The sequence below is a fragment of the Quercus suber genome, unplaced genomic scaffold (assembly GCF_002906115.3).
Source record: "Quercus suber isolate HL8 unplaced genomic scaffold, Cork oak 2.0 scaffold_407, whole genome shotgun sequence".
Taxonomy (NCBI): domain Eukaryota; kingdom Viridiplantae; phylum Streptophyta; class Magnoliopsida; order Fagales; family Fagaceae; genus Quercus; species Quercus suber.
Window position 1 is genome coordinate 455,490 of NW_027069858.1, and position 22,026 is coordinate 477,515.

The window sequence follows — 22,026 nt, forward strand, 5'->3', positions numbered from 1 at the left end:
GGACCATCTTAAAAAAATTATCACGCACAATGCACAAGTCTGCGACTAGTTTAAATAAGATACGGCCCCACGTTCAAGCCCAATCCATTAGCCCTGGTGTGGTTGAGATTCCAGGGCCCAAAGCCAGGCCGAGGCCCATATCAGGTTAGGGACCAGAGCCAAGTCGAGGCCTAGTGCAAAGTCAAGGCCTATACCAGATAGGAACGATAATACCTTGGGGGAAATCGCCCGTCGAGCACCATTCAACGACAATTGCAAGTTTCAAAACAATCATGAGTAGTGGGTCCCATCTGAATATGAATATATCTCAAAAGGACCCACCAGTATGGAAAACCACCCTTCCATCATGACGTACCCACTAAGGGAAGTCTATAAATAGAGACTATAAAGTGAAAGGGTTGGCAAATTTTGGGGGAGAGATACATGAGAGAAAAGAAAGGAACAACCAGAAAGGGTAAAATTCGGCTCAACTAAGCTTAAGCCTTCTCGAGAAGCACACACACAAGGTAATGGAATACAAAGTGGACCTAAAGCACCATCTCTTGGGCCATTAAGTTGGTTCGAGGAGGTTTTCTCATTGTAGGAAATTCCATACCCTTCAAAAACAAGTAAATTGGGAGTCTAACCCAAAAACTCATCAGGTACCCTAGGCTAGGCACCACAATACACATGGACTGTTTTATAAAATATAAATTATGATGCAGTGGTTGGAGAAGATATAGATAGACTAGTGAGAATTGTAAATTTTGAAGTTTGGTCGTGGTCAAATTTTGTAAAATCCTTCTCGATACAATATGTTAGTTGAATCCAACAAAAAGAATTCTAATAAATAAGTAGTTTCTACAATGTAAAAATCAATTATGATATAAGTGGCAAGTACATTATTTTCATTAAGAAAAAAGTTAACGGATGCTCTAAAGGAAAAGAAAAAAGTAACTAATTTTTTTACAACTTATTATATTCCCCATAAATGTTGTATCAAAACTTTCCTAAAATAATTCATTAACAAATTCTTTAAAGGTATCCTTTAACCGGACCTCTTATCAATCTGACAATTCTAACTGATTAATAGTCAAATGCAAATAGTAACAAATTTTGAGCTTCTTCATACTTGCTCTCAACCATACCTTCAACCACCATCCACCCAAAAAAAAAAATTGAACTAATAAGTGGCCATTTTGATAGCCCAAACAATTTGAACTAGCAGGCAGAAGATGAAAAGGTGACAATTGTTTCAGTATCACTGTTGCAGATTGGGCACTTCACTTGTTTCAAGTGCAAATCTCTTACTTGATGCATCACATGTAGGTAGTATATTCCATGCAATCTTCCTCAGCATCACCATTGCAGATCGAGTCGCTAATGAATTTTGGATTTCCATTGTTTGTTCCAATCCTCTTTTAAAGGACTTGGCGAGGAAAAACGTTGAACTTGGTCAATTTCATAGGCTGATTTGGTTGTGTAACAACCAGCTTAAATTGGGGTCCAAATATTGCTATCAACCTATCACCAGTGTTAGTTTATGGAAAACGGATTCAAATACCTGTGATGTGATGCTGAAATATGGGTTCATCACTTCTGAACTTTGTAAGCTCAGGCTCATGTAACTGTTAAATTAGCATTTGAATTTGAACCCTCTGATTGTTGGCATCCAGATCATTCCTAACATGAGTAACATCAGTGAAAATACCATTTCCAACCTTCAAGTTACTTCCCTTTCTCAATAGTTCCCTTCCACAGACACAATGATAAGTTCAATGCATTGATGCATTCGTCTAATGGAATAAAGAGGAACATTTTTTCCCCCTTTTTTGTTTTTTTGCTAAGTAAATAAAAAGGTACATCTTTTCATTGTTTTGCAACCAAAACACAGAATATCGTAATCACAGTTGTACAGAAGCATAGAATATCAAACCTTTGTGCAACTAATAATGTTTTGAAATTTAAAATAATGGTGATGAAAAAGAATATAAATGATTTGGTTTCTTAGTGTCTGCAACAATACAAAATCCCTGTCAAATGGGAATAGCTCAAATGAGCAGTAGGTGTACACAAAAGATGATTTCTATACACACTCTAATTCTATGTTTTTGTACAATTAAAATGAGAGAGATCCAAAGCTACTTCCCATATTCCCAAGAAGAAAAGAATTTCCCATATATTTAACCATTCGAGGCACCAGTTTGTTGATAAAAATTATTGGCACCACGCAACCTAATACATGATCTTGCCAACCTTGGAAAACATCTCAATTTTTCAGCTTCATGATCTCTGGGATCTTGCCAACCTTGGAAAACATCTCAATTTTTCAGCTTCATGATCACTGGGAAGATAACCGGACAACTCCCACAAGTAAGATTAGAGTAAAAGGTATCTGTTAATGTCCTATACAGGTTGTGGAATAGTCATCTTCTCATGAACATCATAAACGAGATTCTTCAGCTCAGGGAAAACTGATACAAGTGATTGTTCTAGTATCGCGTATCCAAGTTGCTTCACACAAGTAGTAGACTGCAATTTATAGCAAACCATATTTAGGTTTTAGAAAACGAACAGAAAGCTGAAAACAAAGATAAAGAAATTATGGAAGGAAAACAGCACATAAAGAAGGCTTAACCTGAGTGAAATAATAAATGTCTCTTGCACAACGCCTGTACTGCTTATTCCCAATCAAGCTGACCAAGGCTGTTGGAGCTCCATCTGGAAAAAAGTGAAGGTTAATTTAATCTCTTTATACATTACTGTAGTTATTTTAGTTTGTGTCAATCTTGCTAACAGTAGCTTGCATGTTGCCTAATGTTTAACACTTTCAGAATTACTAATCATCCAACATTGAATCAGAGCCTGCATAGTTATATCTTATGCTCAGATATTGGGATCCCCATGAAAGTCTCATCTTTTTTTTTGTTCAGGTGTTCTGTGGTTTGGCCTCAGAGAATTCTACGTATGGGCTAAGCTTGATCAACATAGTTGGCCTCTTTCCTAGACATAATGTAAATGCAACAAATAACATAAAAGATGGCACTGGATTAATTACCTATATAAAAAAAAGCACCAGATTTGTGGATGTACGACCACTTGATCACATGCTTGAACACACATAAATTCATCACTCCCACCTCTATACATACATATTGCAAATTTTCAGTCCTATTTACTTACAATGATCCCCGAATTTTCCCCCTCAAGTCCCCAAAAATTGATGGCTGGTCAATATATAAGAGCATTTTTGCTTCTTGTACCAGGAACTAGGTACTTATACAAAAAAAATCTGGAGCTAGACACACTCATTTAGATTACTTGGTCCTGCTAACCAAGACTCATACGAATAGAAAGTATCTAGTAACACATTCCAATCCTTAAGCACAAGCAAGGAGTCAACTTTTACAGCATCAAATTTCAAATGGCTAAAAGTAAAATGTAAATACCAACAAAGGATAAAGGTAAATTTCACAACTTAATGACTTCTAATATAAACTTGAACTCTTAAAAGAACATTTCTCACCAAATAGCATTTTCTTGACCTCACTTGCTCTGCGAGCAGCCTCAAGCTGTTGTTCAAAAGCCCCCGATGTAGAGACCTTACTGCCACCAAATCGAGTTGTAGTTTGAGAAGGTTTTTGATTAGGTTCAGTATCATCATCATTATTCTGAGCAGTCCCTAATTTCATGAAGAATGTGCCATCAGGCCAGAGAACCTGAAAGAAATATATAATTAGCAAAAGCTTGATGCTTCTTTCATATTTCTACATGGTGTCCCATTCCATAACAAGAAAATGTTTTACCGTAACAAATAATTTTGAGAGGAGGCGTACACAAATTTAGGATCATTATACAACTTGGAAGTAATGCAAGCAGGAGTGCATGTAATCACCTGTTCTCATCTATAAACAACTGAAAGGCAATCTAATTTCAGCTCAAAAAGAAAAAAGAAAAAAAAAAAGAGCCTTGAATGTGATCAGATGCAGTTATAAGGAAAATTGAAAGTCATCTGATAGTGTCTTGAGGGGGATTCTGTTCTTCAATATCCCTTGTTTTTAACATAAAAATTAACAAGTGCAGGTAAGAAAACAAGCGTTATTTAATGCGATCTACATGTATTATTATTATTATAGAATGGGTTCTACATGTATGAAATAGTCACAGATATTTAACACTTCAAATGTAGAGGACCAATGTAGATATCTCTTTCTATGCTTCTAGTTCTATCAGCCAATGCCCAGCCTACAATTCAGGCACAAAATTTCAGTTGCAAATCTCTTAGTCCACAGTTTTAAAGTCTACACAGTGGAGCATGGTTTGTGTTAATTGCGCATGCAGCTCTAATTGCTGAGTTGGTGAACATTTCAGCAAAATGATGATGGTTATGATTGGTTGAATCCTTACATCTTGAACCCACCGAATCCCTTGAGCGATAACGTCATCTCTCCGGAGCCAATGAATCTGCCTCAAGAGCCAGTCATCAATTGCATCTTCCATTATTAACTGCAATATTTGTTTTGATATCCAAAAGACCTGTCTTCTGTATCAACGAAAATAACTCTTAGAGACCAATCAATTACAGTAATCAAACAAACGATAGCATAGTTGCAAGTTATCATGTTTTAACACAATTCCATCAGTTCAAAAGACCAGAAATTAAGTGCAAGCCTAAGGAGATGATAGAGATAAGATACTATAAAAGTTATAGATGATTTTATGCGCGTGAAGGGGAACAACAAAATGGGGTCAGGGAACAAGATGAAAGATTTCTTCAGGAGTAAATATAAAATCTAGAAAAGACCAGTAAAGAACCACACCAGCCAACAATCTCCTAAAATAATCAAATTATGATAGAAAAATATTAGTTGACAATCAACATAGAAATTATTGATGTCAGGAGGGGCATACCTACATAAATTCTGGGCATAAGGAGCACACGGGTAAATAAAGATATAGGAAAATGAAATAACATAAAAGGCTGTTGATCAACAAACAAACTCCTAAAATTGAAGAACAGAAGGGCACATCCTCTAGAAAGAAAAAAGCAGGGAAAAAACAGTTTTTTTTTTTTTTTTTTTTTTTTTTTTTTTTTTTTTTTTTTTTTTTTTTAAAAAAAAAAAAAAAAAAAAAAAAACTCATTATTGAAAATTACACAAGACACAGCCTGCACAACAACTGCATCATACCAGAGGGACAAGATGCTAAGCTGTAAATGACATGTTAAGGTTGATCACAGTCACACAAAAAGAGGTCTAAATGAAGAATGTAGTAATCAACTCAGGCACATGCATACACACACAACAAAAAGGCATTTCATTCAGCGATGGAATAACTAAAGAAAAATTCAAGAAAGATTCTGCAAATTGAAAGACAAGGCATTGATAAAACACATAAACTTGACTTAATAGCAATAACTGTATTCAAAACTTTTTAAAATAAGACATAAATATAGCCCACCTTAGCCAGCCTCTTCTCTTGAGCTGAAATATCTTATCAACTAGATTCAACAGAGGAACACTAACATTAGACGGAGTCCACTGCAAGAAAAATCCAAATAATAAATAAACATATAGTTTCAAATACAAATTAAACACACAAAAGATAAGAAAACTTAGTTAGTTACATGAACTAAAATAGGTAATACAGGATACACAGTATCTTGACAGCCAATGGTGACACATAAAATGGAAAAGAAAATAAACTCAGCTAACTCATGATACCTCAGGTGGCATTCCAACTGGGTCCTCCCAGTGATCCAAGATTACTGGGAGATCTGCTGCTGGAAATCCACCCTGGCCTATCCCAGATTTCACCACTAAACCATGTCTCTTCTCCGAACCCAAGTTCCTAGGCTCTTCACCACATTTGATTACTCGAGGGGGAAAGCTTTTGGAGTTCAATTCATTGTCTGAATGCCACCCATTGGTGCTACTATTGACTTCCTCATGGCCATGATTTTCATCCTTGTCACCTTCTTCATTATCAGAATAACTGTTTTCAGTTCCCACACTATAATGACTTGAAACATGTCTATTTATATCATCTGCATTCAAGGGTAAGTTTTGGCTTGCTGTCGAAGAAGATGCTTCATAAGTGGGTAACGGACCAGAAACTTTACGAATTAAGCCATCTGAAACCCCTTTGAACTGACGCACAATATCATCCACCGCATCATCAACATTGACTGTTTGAGATTTCCGCAATAAGAAAATAAAAAGTCAAATGTAGTAGGAAATATTAAGCAATGGAAAAATGGTCATAAAATCCAAATAACTCAGTCAAAATGATATCTAATTCATAACAAACAATTAGCATCATGAACAATCACATAAAAATTAAAAAAAAAAAAATACATGTCAGGGTTTTAAGAAATTTGGAGATTGAGTAGCAAGGATCTTCATTTTTTGTAAAAAAAAAAAAATGTTTTAGAAGGAAAAGCCCATGTTCACGCAATACCTATTCAATAAAGCAATGAGAAACAAAAAGAACAAGATTATTTCAAATGAAATAATCAGCTTCACTGTTTGTGATGGGACGATTAATACAATCCAGGACAAGCTGTCTTTAATCATCAGTGAATATGGGCAGCAAACATTCTACTTTCGAAAAAGCATATCAAAAAGAAGGGCTTCACGCAGTTAATTAATGAAGCAGCGGGGATCGCTTGCTAGTTTCATATAGATAGTGAGGGAAAACCCATTTTTGATCAGACAAACTAATCACAACATCAAAAAAAATGATGGCATACAAATATATATAAGGAACAGGCCACTTTTACAAATAGATGGAAAATTTTCTCTTCATAAGAGACGTATGGTGGATGATAACAAGGGAAGAAAGCGGGAGAGTAGCATATTGTAACCCAAATCATTATACTGGCTACCAGTCCATTTTAAATTTTTGTGTGTGCGTGTGGGTGTGTACCTTATGGATGCTCTTAATCTTAAGAAGTTAGAGTTGTTTTGATTGGTAGGGGCCTTTCTTGTATACAATTCGCACACTTATTCAGAGTCCCTAAATACATGATTAGCAACACTCTGCCTGTTCGGAGTTCCTAACTAACAAACAAGGGTATCCATCTGTAGCCCATCAATTAGGATGGCACCCAATGAACTTATACAACAAACTAACAAACAAATCAGAGATGTAACAGATATTGAACATCAGCAGACTAACTTGCAGACCACCACATACACAAATCAGTCAAACCTAAATACAGAAACAGCTAGGATGATGCCAAATCAAAGAAAAACAACATACCTGCCAGGCTTCTCATCACTGAGGACGATTTCCCGAAAGAGTAATTCTTCAAACAAAGAAAGGGTTTTTAGAAGGTTCAGATATCAATCAGCTTACCAAAAGAAAATATAAAATAATTGAAGAAATTAAAAAATAGGATGTTCATCTAAATTAGGAACAATGAATTTCAAGAAGAGCACACCTTAGAGGAAGCACTCAAAAAATCCCACACTTCATGCTGTTCAGCAACATTAGCTATTGACAACAGATCCTGGGAAAGATAGCAAAATTAGAGCAACAGGAACAAGGACAAAAGAGAAGTCATACAAAAACAATGCAGCAGGGTCTAAATAATACTTGCAGATATTTATCAAGCTGAATGCAGCGCTGATGAACAAAAGCATCCTCTGTGCTTGATGAGAATATCCTTTTGGGAGGCAAATGTAAAGTATAATTAGGAATATCTTTAAGATGCCGATGTAATCGCTCAAAATTCCTGTATCTGCAAGCTAAAAAAAATTAAATTAAAAGAAAAACTAAACCCAAAAGAAAATCTAGAACTGGATGGTGTAACTCCACTTTCTTCACAATAAAAAATAAGCAGTTTGAACAAAACTAGGTTGAACATACATAACATGGTAAGCATGTTTCAATTATGACAAAGTTGAGTACAAAACCTTCTTTTCACGAACCAAGTCCTATTTTCTGCATCTGTCACTGCAATTGAATAAACAGCAAACGATTTTGATCCAAGTTTCTCAAAGTATGCTCCCATAACCTGTAGAGGCATCAGTATACAACACAAGAATCAAGTTAAATTCAGAGCAAGCATTTACGGTGACAAATCCTACATAGCAAAGCCAATAATGTTTTAATTTATATCCTCAATTTCCTAATGATTCTACTAGCAGTTCATATAACAGATTTGTACATTACATGATATTTACAGTAAAAGAATGCTCACCCGGCACCTAAGCTTGGGAAATTGTTGTCCCTCACTGTGAAACACCACGTCTGAAGCACTCCTGCCATAATGCTCTTCATTATGCCTGCCAACATTGGCGCTGTAGAACTCTGAAATAATGGACCCTCCATGTTCTCTTGTAAATGTCTTCTCTGTATGAGGTTGGACTACCAACGCAGAAGTGCTATTGGATCTCTTAAGACAACTTTTATTTCCATCAGCTGCAGGAGTATTAGTATGCTCCAATTCATCAACAGGATGCCCTCCCTCAAAAGACAATTTTTTGTTAGGATCCTGAAAGAACTGCTTCCCAGTTTTGTTCCCATCATTTGATAGAACATCAATACCTAGTCCATGTGTTAGCTGCTTTACAGCTCTCTGATCTATTCCCACATATATTTCAGGCATGTTGGTTAAAGTTTCCTTTCCCAGATCTTTATTAGGTATAGCATTTTTTGTTCCAGAACCCTTTGTTATAGGATCTTGAAGCCCTGCTTTGATTTTCTTCAGTTCTTTCTTTTTATAATTTCTTCCTTTTGTCCACAAGTTCTCCAGATTTTCAGGAGTAAGAACTTCAGTTCTCCTCTGGGTCACAGCATTCAGCACTCGTGCCCAATCAGCAGACTGGTTCGTAGGCACTTCTGTCTTATAATCCTGGGGTATTTCTCTCTGATTGTTAATTTTATCCAATGTCATAACAGTCCCTTGAGAAAAGGATGAATATTTCCTTGAGGCAGTAACATCATTACGTACAGCCCCTGCAGCAAGAGGATGATCATGGGGATGAGCCGCCATATTAGTTGACTCATAATTACCTACCCCTTTAAGGCTGTCATCATTAAGGGCAAGCAAAATGTATTCAATCAACTCATTGATGTACCTGATACCAGAGAAGCATTGATCGCAGTGAATTAGATGTTCCATTTAAGGAGAAGGGAATAGAGAATTGTACACACACACACACGTGTATGTCTATGTATAAAAGGATTATTTATATACTGACGAACGTAAGACATTCTATACAAGCAGTGACAACTAAAAACAACCCAATGTTTAAAAAAGAAAAAAGAAAGTGAAAAAAGCTAAAAATACCTTGATGTAAATAATATAATACTGAAATCTGTTTACAGAGCTGAGATTTTAAGGCAATCAATACTTACAAGAAACAGATTGCTACTGCTTTTTTTGGGATAGGGGGATCAGTACTACTGTAAAATATTGAGTAAATAATTCAAGAAACATACCCAGGGCTTGCAAAATTCATAACCGGTTGCACAACCAAGCAAGTTACAAGTTCTCGAGCAATGGATCTAACCAAAGGAGATTGAGCTTCTCGTGGTCTGAGTACCACAGCTAACACTCCACCTATTAGCCGTTGAAGAACCTGTGATAAAATATAAAGCATCAAGCAAATTCAAAATATAAATCCTAAAGAAAAATGTATTTCCATCAGAACACTCCACTCACACCTTGTACTCACTCTCAGGAGATATCAACGCAGGATGAAGCTCCTTAGAAGCCATAAGATGGTGTTTCAATCTTTCATCTCTCTCCTCAGAAGAAAGCATTGCCATAACTTCAACACCTATAGCAGCTTGGTTTCTTCTGAAGAGGTCCAAGTGATTCCCTATTAAATCAACTATGTCCCTGAAACATTGGACAGTCATTTAATTCTGACATTCAACTATGAAGCTATATATTATCCCCTTAAAAGTTTCTTAAAGACTCACAGATCCTTTACTGATAGCAGAAAGGGAAAACCAAAAGGGAAAAAAAAAAATTACCTTGTGAGCAAGTCAACAAGGTTTAACTCTTTAACCCTTAACGAGATTTCACCAAGAGCATCCATGATTATAGCACGTATCTGCTCAGGAAACTCCCTGTCTGGGGTAATTTCTGAATACCACAGATCTACAACAAAATCCTTCAAAATTTTATCAATAAAATCACTCATTGCAGCCTCAACAACAGGAGAATCAATTTTCCTTTTCCATTTTGGAGGGGGAGGCATAGTAGAAAGGCGTGAATCATTTACTGACAACTGTTTCTTCTCCAAATGAGACAAATATGTTGGTGGACGGACTGATTGAACCTTCCAACGGAACTCTACTTCATTAAAAAGAATGCGAAGTGCAGAAACAAACAGAATAGATATGGGTATATTCATCCACATTGATTTACTTGTATCTGCAATGAATAAGAAAGAGTTTATAACAGAGACACACAAATTATATGTCAAGTTTAACATCCACATTGTCAAGATGATAAAGGAAGCAAAAGTATCACTAATAATCACAAAAGCAACTTTGCCAAGGAGCACTAGCCCAAATGGTACTTCCTCAAAGAATGAGGTGGAAGCTGAGGTCACAAGTTCAAAACCCATTGGGCTAGAGATAAGCTACACACATTTTTATGGGACAAGGAATTACCGTTTGAACTATAATTCATAGGTGGGTGTGGGTGTGTAACTTTAACCAATAAAAAATATCACAAAAAAGAAAATTTAATGGGGCCGTGGTGCATTGCCATTCTTGTGCAAACAAGTTGCACCCTCAAACTGCATCCAAAATGGGGACCAACCCATTCCCTCATGCATCCAATGCGCCCTAGAGACTCACAGCCAAGTGCCACGTGACCCTGAAAGCTGTGCCCATTCTCATTACAACCACAATGATCAGACTATAGTGGCTGCAAACCTCCATTTGAGGAAATATACAACTCTCTCTCTCTCTCTCTCTCTCTCTCTCTCTCACACACACACACACACACACACACATGAACAGATTGATACATCATAAGTGGGAGAGGAGAATTCAAACCTTGGATGTCTTTGATGAAAACACGAGCAATTGTCAATTGACTTAAAGGTCATTGGCATGCACGTGTGCACACACACACACATACATAACAAATTAGGACCCAGGGAAACAGAAAATCCCACTAAACTAGAGATGTCATTTGAGCTAGAGCTTATTGGCAAAGCCTAAACGAGAATTTGGTTTAGCTGAAATCCCAAGTTTTTTCTTTTAAAACTTGTTAAGTTACACAGGCATGTGGTGGACTTTGAACCCATGATCTCACCCTCGATTTTGTGTATACAAGGGAATAAGATGTCATTTGAGCTAGAACTTATTGGCAAAGCCTAAACAAGCATTCGGTTTAGCTTAATTAAGTTTCGACAATTCCCAATACACAGTTTCCTTTCATATTGCACCAATATATGAATATATAAGAAGTTAAATAGAGGTGATGCTGACAGTAACGAACTGTTTGAGGAAAAGCAAGATTAAATACAAAAAGATTCAAAATTTGTGGTCTAGTTTTGATGCAGGAACTTCTCTAGAAGGACAATTTGCAGATTTTTGGAATAGGCTATCCTTGGCTGTACCAAAGGCCCATGAGTCTTATTTTGTGTTTTGAATCCTTTTCCTATTTGGTTTGAATGTTCCTAAGAACGTTTTCTTTGTTATTAGTAATCCTAGTCTTTCTAGGAATGTCTTTTTATTGGGATAAGATCCCTTCCATTTAAATCCTCCAAATCCCTCCAATTTTTAGTCAGGTGTGAGGCACATGGAATTTATTTCATTTTGTGTGGTTTAAATGGGGTTTTTTTTTTTTTTTAAGGCCGTTGGATTTTTTAATTGCCACATGTCTTACATCTATATTAAAATTGGAGAAAATGGAAGCGGATCCTTTTCCTTAAATCATAGTGAGAATGACTTTAATAAAATTTCAGCACCTTATTTTAAACTTGAGGGTGTGATTGCCTTCTCCTACTTAAGTGTGATTGCTCAAGATAACCTAGGTGGCTAGGTGTAATTCCCTAGATAGTGTTTTATCTTTCATTATTTTTACATTACATTGTTTTAACACCAAACAGCCATCAAACATATTTACAACCCATTATTTTCATTACCAATACCATTAAACGTCAAACCTTATTCAAAACCCTTCAAGATCTCATCAAGATATCTAATTTAGCACTGAATTCCAAAAGATCCCACATCAAAATTTTGTATAAAAAGTAAAAACCCATTCAAGCTTCTGTCTTTCCTCAAGAGGATTAGCTACTAATTCTTCATTCAAAGCACAAAAGTTAAAAGAAACTTAAAATGCAATAATAATCACACAATCCCACATCAATTTTAAGCTGCTATATAAAGCAAGCAATACATACTATCTACACACAAAGCAAACCCAATTGCATGAATTACTCAATGAAACATATAATCAAACAGCTTCTGGGCATACCATAAAAACCGAAAAAATTGAATCAAATAACAAAGACAAATCAAAGCTTACGGGTCATGAAGTATGAAACGGCGAAGATACACAAAGCCCACCAAACCGTTCGAAGCTTAGCCTCCTCGATCAAATCCTGTACGGTCCTCATCGCCTTCATTTCTCTCTGAATTCACAAAAGGGAAACAAAATTTTCGGACCCAAATTGAAGAACCGAGAAATCTCGCCGATTGTGAAAAATCCCAAATCTCGGGAACATCAAAAAAATTCAAAAAAATCAGAGATGGGCTTTGACGTTATCAGAAACTGAATTGTCAAAAGAAACAACCTGAAAATGTGTCTGTTTTTTAACGTTGTTTCTCAGATGAGTCTCTCTACGTGTAGAATATGAGAAAGACAGAGAGAGAGAGAGAGAGAGAGAAGGTAAAATCGTCGCTGCTCGTTATTTACACGTTTGGAATTTTGGATCTCCTCGGCTCTTTTATTTTAAGTTTTTTTTTTTTTTTTGATATATTGTTAGCCACCTCAACATAAATAAAATTTTTGCTGACCCCAGTGAGAAATACTTTTTTTTTTTTAATTAAACAAATTTAGAAACTTATACATATGAAGTTAAAAAGTTTTTTATTTTTTTTTTAAGAATCAATAAAAGAAGTATAATGAATTAAAAGGGTCACTTTTTTTTTTTGTTCAAAATAAAATAGAACGTAGAAGAAGTAAGAAAAAAAATAAAAAAGAGTACGTTTATTTTTTAAATAGAGGATTAAAGATGAGAAGGAAAATATTATGCGTTTGTTTAAATTTCAAAAAGAAAAAAAGTTTAGAGATTATAAAGAACGTGAGTTTTCCGATTTAAATTGTTAACTTTTATTTTATGAATTTGTCCCCCTTAAACAAAGAGATAATATTTTGAAATATCCAAGCTTTAGAGTCTTAAGACTTAAACAACTTGAAAACCTCTTAATAGTAGTACAAAAATGTATAGAAGTATGAATATAGATATGGGAAGATTATTCATGTAAGGTAAATAATTAGTAAGACATATATGTATAAATAGTACTATTGCAGGGGCGGCTCCATGACTAGCCCAGAGGGTTCCCTTTACCTGGTCCCAAAAGAAAAATTATATATAATTTTTTAAATATTTTTTGTTTTGATCCTTACGATAAAAATTTGAACACCCACTTTAAATTTTTTGTTAATCCCAACTGAATTAAGCTTCAATATAATAAGTAGTTTGATAAGTGCTTTACACATTTCCAAGTCCAAGAAATATTTTATACTTACTCCAATTCAATGAAAGTGATCGTGTGTGTGGTTAAAAAACCATACACTTCAAAAGCAAAAATTTATTACTTGAGTATTATTATTTTTAGTTTCATGCTTACTCTTAGCCATACTCCTAAGTATGTTACTATTCTTATTTATTCTATATTTTTTTATTCAATTGATATAATCTATAAATATAATAAGTTATTATTAATTTGTTAAAATGTATGATTAGTTATTTAATTCTATTTGTTGATGCATTCAATGTTGTTGTCTTAATGAGTTTTAAATTGTTAATAACTTTTATAGACTATTATCTATCTATATTATGTGTGCGTTTGAATACTGCTTATTTTGCTGAAAATTGAAAACAATTAAAAAAAATTATTGTTCATGCTAGAAAGTACTGTTCATATGCCTGATTGCACTATTCATGTCCCATGAACAGTGTAATAGGCACTGGTTTAAAAAAAGATAAATGTGAAAACATGTAAATGTGGACGCAGACGCGCTAGGCAAATGCACCCTATACATAAGAGGATTCCCCTCTTTCAACTAAATTTTTTTATGGTTCAAAAATATCCTCATTAATAAAAGGTAACTTCACTTAGAAATAAGGTCATAAATGTCAAATAACAAATTTCATTTTGAATTCAAAAAGAGAACTCCTAAAATTTAGGATTTTTCTCTTCACGTTTAAAAAAGAAATTATAGTTACTGCTTATCATTTTTATTTGTTTGAAAAAAAATATATATATATATATATATTGTGGGGGGGGGGGGGAAGGCTCAATCTAACATAGTGGGCCTAGAGCCCCATGTGAGTATTACTGTGCGTCCGAAGAGAAGGAGATGATAAGGGCAAGGCCCATCTGGAAGAAGGATCCCCAGAAAGAAGGATGGTTGCCGTCCGAGGAGACCGCCTTCCGTCCGAAGAGATTTTATTCCTCGGACGCGAATAGTATTGATTGATCAAACGTGTGGAAGGTCTGAATGATTTCCTAGCAACCCCAATGATCAAGATAAACTCTGGGTATATTGAAGAAGATAAGAATGAGGAAATATCTAAAAGAAAAGCTGCTATCACTGCATTTAAGGCACTGCAGCAACTTCTCTAGCCGCATTTATGTGGAGAAGACCTCTGAACAGTGTAACCTCACCTACCGCCATTCTTAGAGAGCCAGAGGAAATACTTGACGTGACATATACTCAAGTAGGGTCACAGATGAGAAACAAGTGGACGATGGGGAAGGAGGTTATATAAAGGAAAGAAGCTCCTGAGAAATAGGAGGGGGAACGAGGGAGAAGAGAAAAAAGGCTTTACTGTAACCCTAAAATCTGTATTCACCACATAATCAATAATATGCCTCTTCGGACACCAATTCTTTACGTATAAATTCATGTTGGTTTATACTTGAGGATTGTGATTAATTGTTGTCGATTCCATAATCAACCTAACTCTTTCACCCATTATCTACAAATTCATTATTTTGGGCTTGGGCCACAAATCCTAATCCTACATATATATATATATATATATATATAAACAACAACAACAACAAAATTATTCATCTTAGAGTGTTTTTTTTTTTTTTTTACTTGCCTACCCCACCAACAAATTTCTGGCTCCACAATTATTGACTCTTTTAAAAAAAAAAAAAAATCTGGAGCTACCAATGAACTATTGTATAAATTATAGTATCACAAGTCAATAGACTATAACAAAATCAAGATTAAAAATAAAAAAATAAAAATAAAAAATTGCTTCACTTTTTGCCCTATGGATGCTGCTTTTCTTTTGAGAGGGCTTTTTCTTATTTTTGGGTTAAATTGAGACAAAGTGAAAATAATAATAACAATGAATTTGACCGGTGCAAATATATCTTAAAAGCATTTTAATATAACAAATAAATATTTAGTTTTAGGTGAAATTTACATCATCACATAGGGTAAGAAAACTAGTGATAGTTATTATTGAAAGTGTTTAAATTATCTCTAAAGTCGTAGGCTTCTAGCACCATTTTGAAGTAGATTGTAATTAACTAAAAAATGTAAAACAAAGATGATTTAATTGTAAGCATTAATCATGGTGCTTAGTGATTAATTAGTTGGATGATAGCACATTTGGGTTTGTGTTGTATCGTAATGACAAATTATTAGGTATCATACAAAACTGGGAGGAGGTTTGTAGCTCTGTTTAAAAACACAAAAAAAAAGAAAAAGAAAATCATACCTCGTGATAATCAAGGATAAATTTCACTATTTCTAAAAAAGGGGGGATAAATTTCACTATGTTAAAGAAGAAGACTAGTGGAGATTTAGTGTATTTATCTATGAAAAATATATATATATATATATATTTTTTAAAATTTTATTTATATCTATACTATATATAAGAAGATTTTTTTTTTTCAAAAAAGAAATTACAATTACAATTTATTTTTAAAGTTTATCATTTTTATTTTTTTAAATTATTTTTAAATTATAATAGATGCAAATGATTATTCTTTACCAAAAAAAATAAAAGAGCCTCTAAGTGTGGGCGCTCACTCAGATAATAGTAAAAAAAATTGTTTAACAGCTTTTTATATGTCTCATAAAAATAGTTAAAAGTTTCTTAAAATGGTACATTTACAAATACTTAATTAAATCTTTATTTATTTATAGAAAGAGCAAAGATTGTTTAGCATCTAAATTTAGGGAGCAGGATCACTCTTTTTGGGATTGATGGGTTGTATGAATAATGACATTCAGTTACACTTGCACTAATAGTCAATTAAAGTAACGGTATGTACAACTCAGGTCTTGTGTGTTTTAGCTTGATGACAAAGTTAGCTTTTGGCTTGACATTGTTTTAAAAGCACTTGTTTAATGTGTATGTGTATGTGTCTGTGTATGTTATTTTGATGAAGTAAAAGAAACAAAAATAATAATAATCTAATTTTTTTAATGGGTCTAAGTCTTAATTTACAAGCCTTCTGTTAATTCTTTATTAATCTCAACCGATTCTCATTTAAAAAAATCTCAACCAATTATTCTATTTGCCGTTGTCAGATTAAGAATTTTATTATTTTGATATATATATATATATATTGGCTGGAATATTCTTGTTTGGCAAGTTCGAACTTGGAAATTGGAATAATGTATAGATGTCACCACATGGCTAATAGGTGGTCATGGTGGTGTATTAATGAGAATGATGACACTTCAGCCAGCTTAGGTGTAAAGAACAAGAAGGAGTCATAATTCACAAACTGGTGGATAGGAAAAAAGGTCTGTGAGTATTATAAAGGGCTTAACAAATTGGTGGATAGGAAAAAAGGTCATGTGAGTATTATAAAGGGCTTAATTCACGTGACTTGCACAGTTGTACGGCCACATTTGATGTTTCAATTATTATTATTATTTGTAGCTTTGGACTCTTCGTATCCCAGTTCCAAACACTAAGGCCTTGTATGGATTAGCTCTGTTTTGAGTTATATGATTCAGTTCTCATCACTCAAATTGAAAATTGCACGAGACCCACTGAGAACTAAGTGTTTGTCTTGATTTCCTCTTCTTGTTTTCATCACTCAAACTCAATTTGGGTTGAGTGAGAGTAATGAAAACTGGAAACACCAAATTGGTGTTTTCAATTTCCGAGATACATAACTCAGTGGCACAATGGTAAATTTTTGGATTTTGTGGGGCCCATAGGCTTCTGTGTTGTCTTGTCTGTTTAGAGCTGTTGGGTATTACCGTTGCAAACACCACCACAGCCCCACCTAGCGCCGCCACAACACCACCTAAACACAAACCTAGCCCCACCTAGCGGCGCCACAGCAACCTACCTCCACAACACCGGCGAAACACAAACTCAACCCCACCCAGCGCTGCCACAGCAACCCACCACAACAAATCACCACCGAAACACCAACTGAAACCCAAAAACCCAATCAAACCGAGGTCAATCCACACCACCGAAACACCAAACCAATTCAAGCTAGCCCCACCCGCTTCAAGCCACATCGTGACCCAACCCCAAAAACCCAATCTCAAACCCGATCTATCTCCACCGTGAAACCCAGCCAACACCCAAATGACCACCACCGAAACCCACCATCACCAATCCGAACCTAGCAACCACTGAAACAACCCACTATCACCGATTCAAACCAACCAAAAACAACTGAGAAAGAAATAGAGAAGAGAGAAAAAAAAACCCACCTAATAATTAAGTGGGTTTGGAATCAACTAGAATGAGTGATATAGGTGGACAAATGGGTTTTGACAGCCTTAGTAATATATCAGGAGCATGCAAAGTAATAGACTAAAATAAGATTGCAAGACAGAATGAAAAATAGTAGAAAAACAAGGGAAAGAAGATGTGTTAGTGCTACCAGTAACTGGGAATTCTTTGGAATAATTGCCAAAATAATGATGAACACAAAAATTCTAGTAATTAAATTATATATGATGATTATAGAAATCAGTAGGCTGAATGTCTTGGGCGTCAATGATCAGAGAGCGCTTAATAGTCCTGAAAAAGGAAACACAAAATCAAAGGCGACTGAGGAAGACCAGCCAAAAATCTTCCATTGGTAAAGTTAGTATTTCTAGGATTCCAATTTTTGTGTAAGTATCTGAATGCCTTACTTTCACATGGATGAATGCTTATATAGCACACACTTTGAGGCAATTACTTGTTTAGTAACTGCTCCTATCATTAAGGAACTCGGAAGACTCGGGGGTAACTTCCATAACTGCTATGGAAGTTACATAATTTGGGCTCGTTTTCCTTAACCGCCATTGGAAACTGGTTATGGTAATGAACCTTCTCCCTTAGTGCTCCGGGCTAAAGGAGAAGCTCGTCCTAAGCAAATATGGGAGAGACGTCTAGAACAGGAAGGTTGTCTAGGTGTTTCTTTCCATGGACGACCCCATTGTGGACGAGCATACTACAAGGTAATCCATTTGTTTTGTTTGTCCTTCTTGCCTTGGACGAGCTTATCGGACGAGTTTGGAGTTGGTGCGTTATAATACCCCATCAATATATATTTTTATGAGAATGACAAAAATAAAAGTAAACATTTTTTTTTCTTTTTATCGTAGCAACATTGTTACAATTTGATTGAACTAATGGAATCTTCTTGAACATTTGAGCCTGCTTTGATGACCACTGAAGCATAATAAGCAAGCACCTTCTCTTGTGCAAGTATATCTCACTGTCAGGTAAATGTATTGCAAGGTAATTTGTACTTTTTGCTCACCAAAGTAAACCAAATGAATTAAGTGCTTAGCCCCTCCTGCATCTATGATGGCTTTGCAATAATCAACATGGAGAAAATTTTCAGAGCATGCAATGGCAGCCTTCATGGAAAGCTCAGGTTGCCTTTCAATAAGCAGTCTCACCAAGGGCCCAACAATTCTTGGTTCCTTTACTCGGATGGTGCTAGCCAAGATTCCAATTCGATTTGATGCTGGGAACAAGAACTTCCAAGTAGGCTTTTTTCTATACAATAAAAACTGTTACACACATTTACACACTCATTTTTTGAACTACAATCATGAATTGAATGGTTCACAATTTCAGTTCAAAAAATGAATGTGTATAAGATGTGTATAATAAATGAAAAGGTATATCATGTATCTAATGTATAAGTCCTCCTTACATCTTGTAGGATCCAAGCGCCCTACTTCTCAGAGGTGGCAAATCATATATATATATATATATACACACACACACATACATATATATATATATATATAGGCTTTCTAAGATCAATTGTCAAGAGTAGATATCAAATATTATGGCCTGTTTGGTTTAAAGGTGTCTCAGTTTTCATAACTCAAACTCAAAACTTATAACTCAATCTCAAAACTCACTACTCAAATCTCACTCTCACTCAAAAATTGCAAAACACCTGTTTGGACTCATAACTCAATTACATATCCCTACAACATTTTTCCAAAATCGTGGACCCCACTCATTGACACTACCCATTGTTATTACTGTTACTACCCGCGTCTCACTAACAAAAAAATCTTCCCCTTTACTTCTCCTTCACATTCTCTTACCTTTCATTTCTCTGACTCTCCCTCTTTTCTATCAATTTTTTTTTTTTTTTGTCTATTTCTCTTTCTCCGGCTTTCCCTTCTTCACTCTATATTTGATTTTTTTTTTCCACTCCTCTGTTTCTTTCTCAGCTTTCTGTCTCTCCCCTCTTCAATCTATATTTGATTTAAACGAGCATCAATTCAATTAGATCCAGTGATTATTAAGTTTTAACTAAAAATCCATTGAAACCGGTTTAACCCAAAACCAATGCACCCAAATTCAACCCAGCCCTTACCATTTTTTTTTTTTTTTTTTTTTACCACCCAGCCTTCAGACTTTTCAGGGTTTCACGAGGGTTTTCATCTTCCCTCATTTTCTCGGCCTCCAATCACCCAACAGCTTCACTGCTTCAGCAACTTCAAAGCTTCGTACACATCAAAACTCTTCAAAGCTTCAGCAGATTTCTGAGTTGTTCGCCGGAATATTCACGTTATCTCTTTCCGGTCACTCTAGCCCTCATCGGTAAGCTTCAAACCTCGGATTTGGTTCCTCTCTTTAGTTACTCAAAAGTCTTCTTTTGCTTTCCTTCGTTTTCTCCGTTACCAAACAGTCTGCATCTTCTAATTTTGTTCGATTTTATCTTTTCTAATTTTGAATGCCTGAACTCTTTTTTGGTAATTTAAATCTGTGGAAGTAGTTAGTAGATGTCAAATTTCTTTCACGTTTCCAAAATTTATAGACATGTAAATGCATTACAAGGTATGAGTTTGCTTGTTTGAGATTCAATTGCAAGGTTTATTAGATTAATCTTTCTTCTTGTTGGTATTATTGTTTTAGTTTCTCATGAGGTATATTTTTGTGAAGAAGTTGCTTTGATTGGCCTTTTAAGAAGATGTGATGCATTGATTAATTCAGCCACATGGTTGAATTTAATTGGGACCTAAGGTACAGGACTTTTGTTGCTGCCTGCTTGAAATTTTGAGCATTTCATGGTTGAATGTACGATCAAATTTTAGATAATACTATATACTAAAAAGTAGAGGGGTGAGGTTCTTGGATCAAAACTATAACTGGGTATGTGTATAATTTACTAATAAAGAAAGAGTTTTGAAAACTCTTCTTATATTCCCAAGATTGTATTTTGAAACATTGAAAGGAATATTAAAAAAAATTTAATTATGTCGGTTGCTTAACTGATCAGCAATGCCATAACATGAGCTCCTTCCCTTGTAAAAAGTTGTAAAGTTGTTCTGCCTAATCCATAATTTCTGTATGCATGGAAATTTCCCCAATGGTGTGATTATTAAAATAGATTCACAGTTCATCTAATCGAGTTTGAAGTGTACTCATATGTTCTAACTATCACATGCAAGGGACACACCCGTCGTTCATTTTTACACAATTTGTCTCTGACTTTATGCCAATCTCAATTGGGTCAAGGATTTTCATTAAATATGATATATAATATCACTGCCAATTAGAGGCCAAATCGTGTGGACTCATTACATGTTGTTTTTATTTCAAAGATACTCAATTGTGTGCTTTATATCAAAAGTCTTCTTGTGTTAAAGAGTTTGATAAGATATATATATATATATATATATATTGCTCTTTGCAAATTTAACTGACAGGTGGTTTGTCTTTAAAGTTTAATTGACATGTTGTTTGGCATTTTTTGTTTAACCTATAATTATTTATTTGTAAGATTAAGAACTTGTAAGTTGTAACACAGCACAAGCAACATTGTTTAACCTATAATTCTTTATGCCACATTATTTGAGTGGTTAGGTTTTAGAATGGTTCAAAATGCTGAGTTTTATTTTTATTTTTATTTTTATTGTTGTTGGTTTTGTCTTCCTTTACATTTTAGATATGGGTTTAATGAATGAAGAAAATGATGAGTATGGTGATACTGTTTCAAGTGCTCCAAAAAGAATGAGATGTAGGACTTCTTCTGTATGGTTGGATTTTGAAATATTACCTAAATGTTCTGATGGGAAACAGAGAGCAAAATGTCAAAATCCTTTTGTTGCCGGTTCTAGTGGCACTACTTCTTTGTTGCGTCATAGAGCAAAATTCCATGAGGTTGACAATCAAATTGTGTCTCATCAGCCTTTAGATCAAGCTACGTATAGGGAAATGGTTGCATTGGCAATCATTAGGCACAACTATCCATTCTCATTTGCAGAACATGAGAACAATAGGTTGCTTCATTGTTATTTGAATCCTGATGTTAAGACTATATGTAGGACGCTGCTATATCGGATGTGATAAAAATATATAGGAGAGAAAA

At 34.9% G+C, this 22,026-nt stretch overlaps 1 protein-coding gene across 3 annotated transcripts; it reads right to left on the bottom strand.

The window, feature by feature from the left end:
* Nucleotides 1-1,955: 1,955 nt before the first annotated feature.
* Nucleotides 1,956-12,889, bottom strand: LOC111987089 (uncharacterized). Of its 3 annotated transcripts, none has more exons than XM_024018805.2 (15): nt 12,488-12,887; nt 9,970-10,372; nt 9,655-9,832; nt 9,430-9,569; nt 8,186-9,065; nt 7,899-7,999; nt 7,579-7,723; nt 7,424-7,492; nt 7,243-7,288; nt 5,703-6,166; nt 5,440-5,519; nt 4,387-4,519; nt 3,506-3,698; nt 2,618-2,700; nt 1,956-2,511 (listed from the first exon to the last, which is right to left on the bottom strand). In XM_024018805.2, the coding sequence occupies exons 1-15, from the start codon at nt 12,585-12,587 to the stop codon at nt 2,386-2,388; spliced, it is 3,141 nt and encodes a 1,046-aa protein (XP_023874573.1). In that variant the 5' UTR covers nt 12,588-12,887; the 3' UTR covers nt 1,956-2,385. The 3 variants fall into 3 exon arrangements, 2 of the variants coding, with proteins under 2 accessions (XP_023874573.1, XP_023874567.1); XM_024018799.2 differs by having other exon boundaries at nt 4,387-4,522; XR_010624142.1 differs by lacking the exons at nt 1,956-2,511; nt 2,618-2,700 and adding an exon at nt 3,786-3,894 and having other exon boundaries at nt 3,589-3,698; nt 4,387-4,522; nt 12,488-12,889.
* Nucleotides 12,890-22,026: the final 9,137 nt, after the last annotated feature.

Bases quoted from the DNA above. Each gene is read 5' to 3' on its own strand.
- LOC111987089 (XM_024018799.2), bottom strand. From the start codon at position 12,587: ATGAAGGCGATGAGGACCGTACAGGATTTGATCGAGGAGGCTAAGCTT. The intron at 5,520-5,702 runs GTATCATGAGTT...TTTTTCTTGCAG, and splicing joins CAGTTGGAATGCCACCTGAG to TGGACTCCGTCTAATGTTAG. The intron at 4,523-5,439 runs GTGGGCTATATT...TCGTTGATACAG, and splicing joins AAGAGAAGAGGCTGGCTAAG to AAGACAGGTCTTTTGGATAT.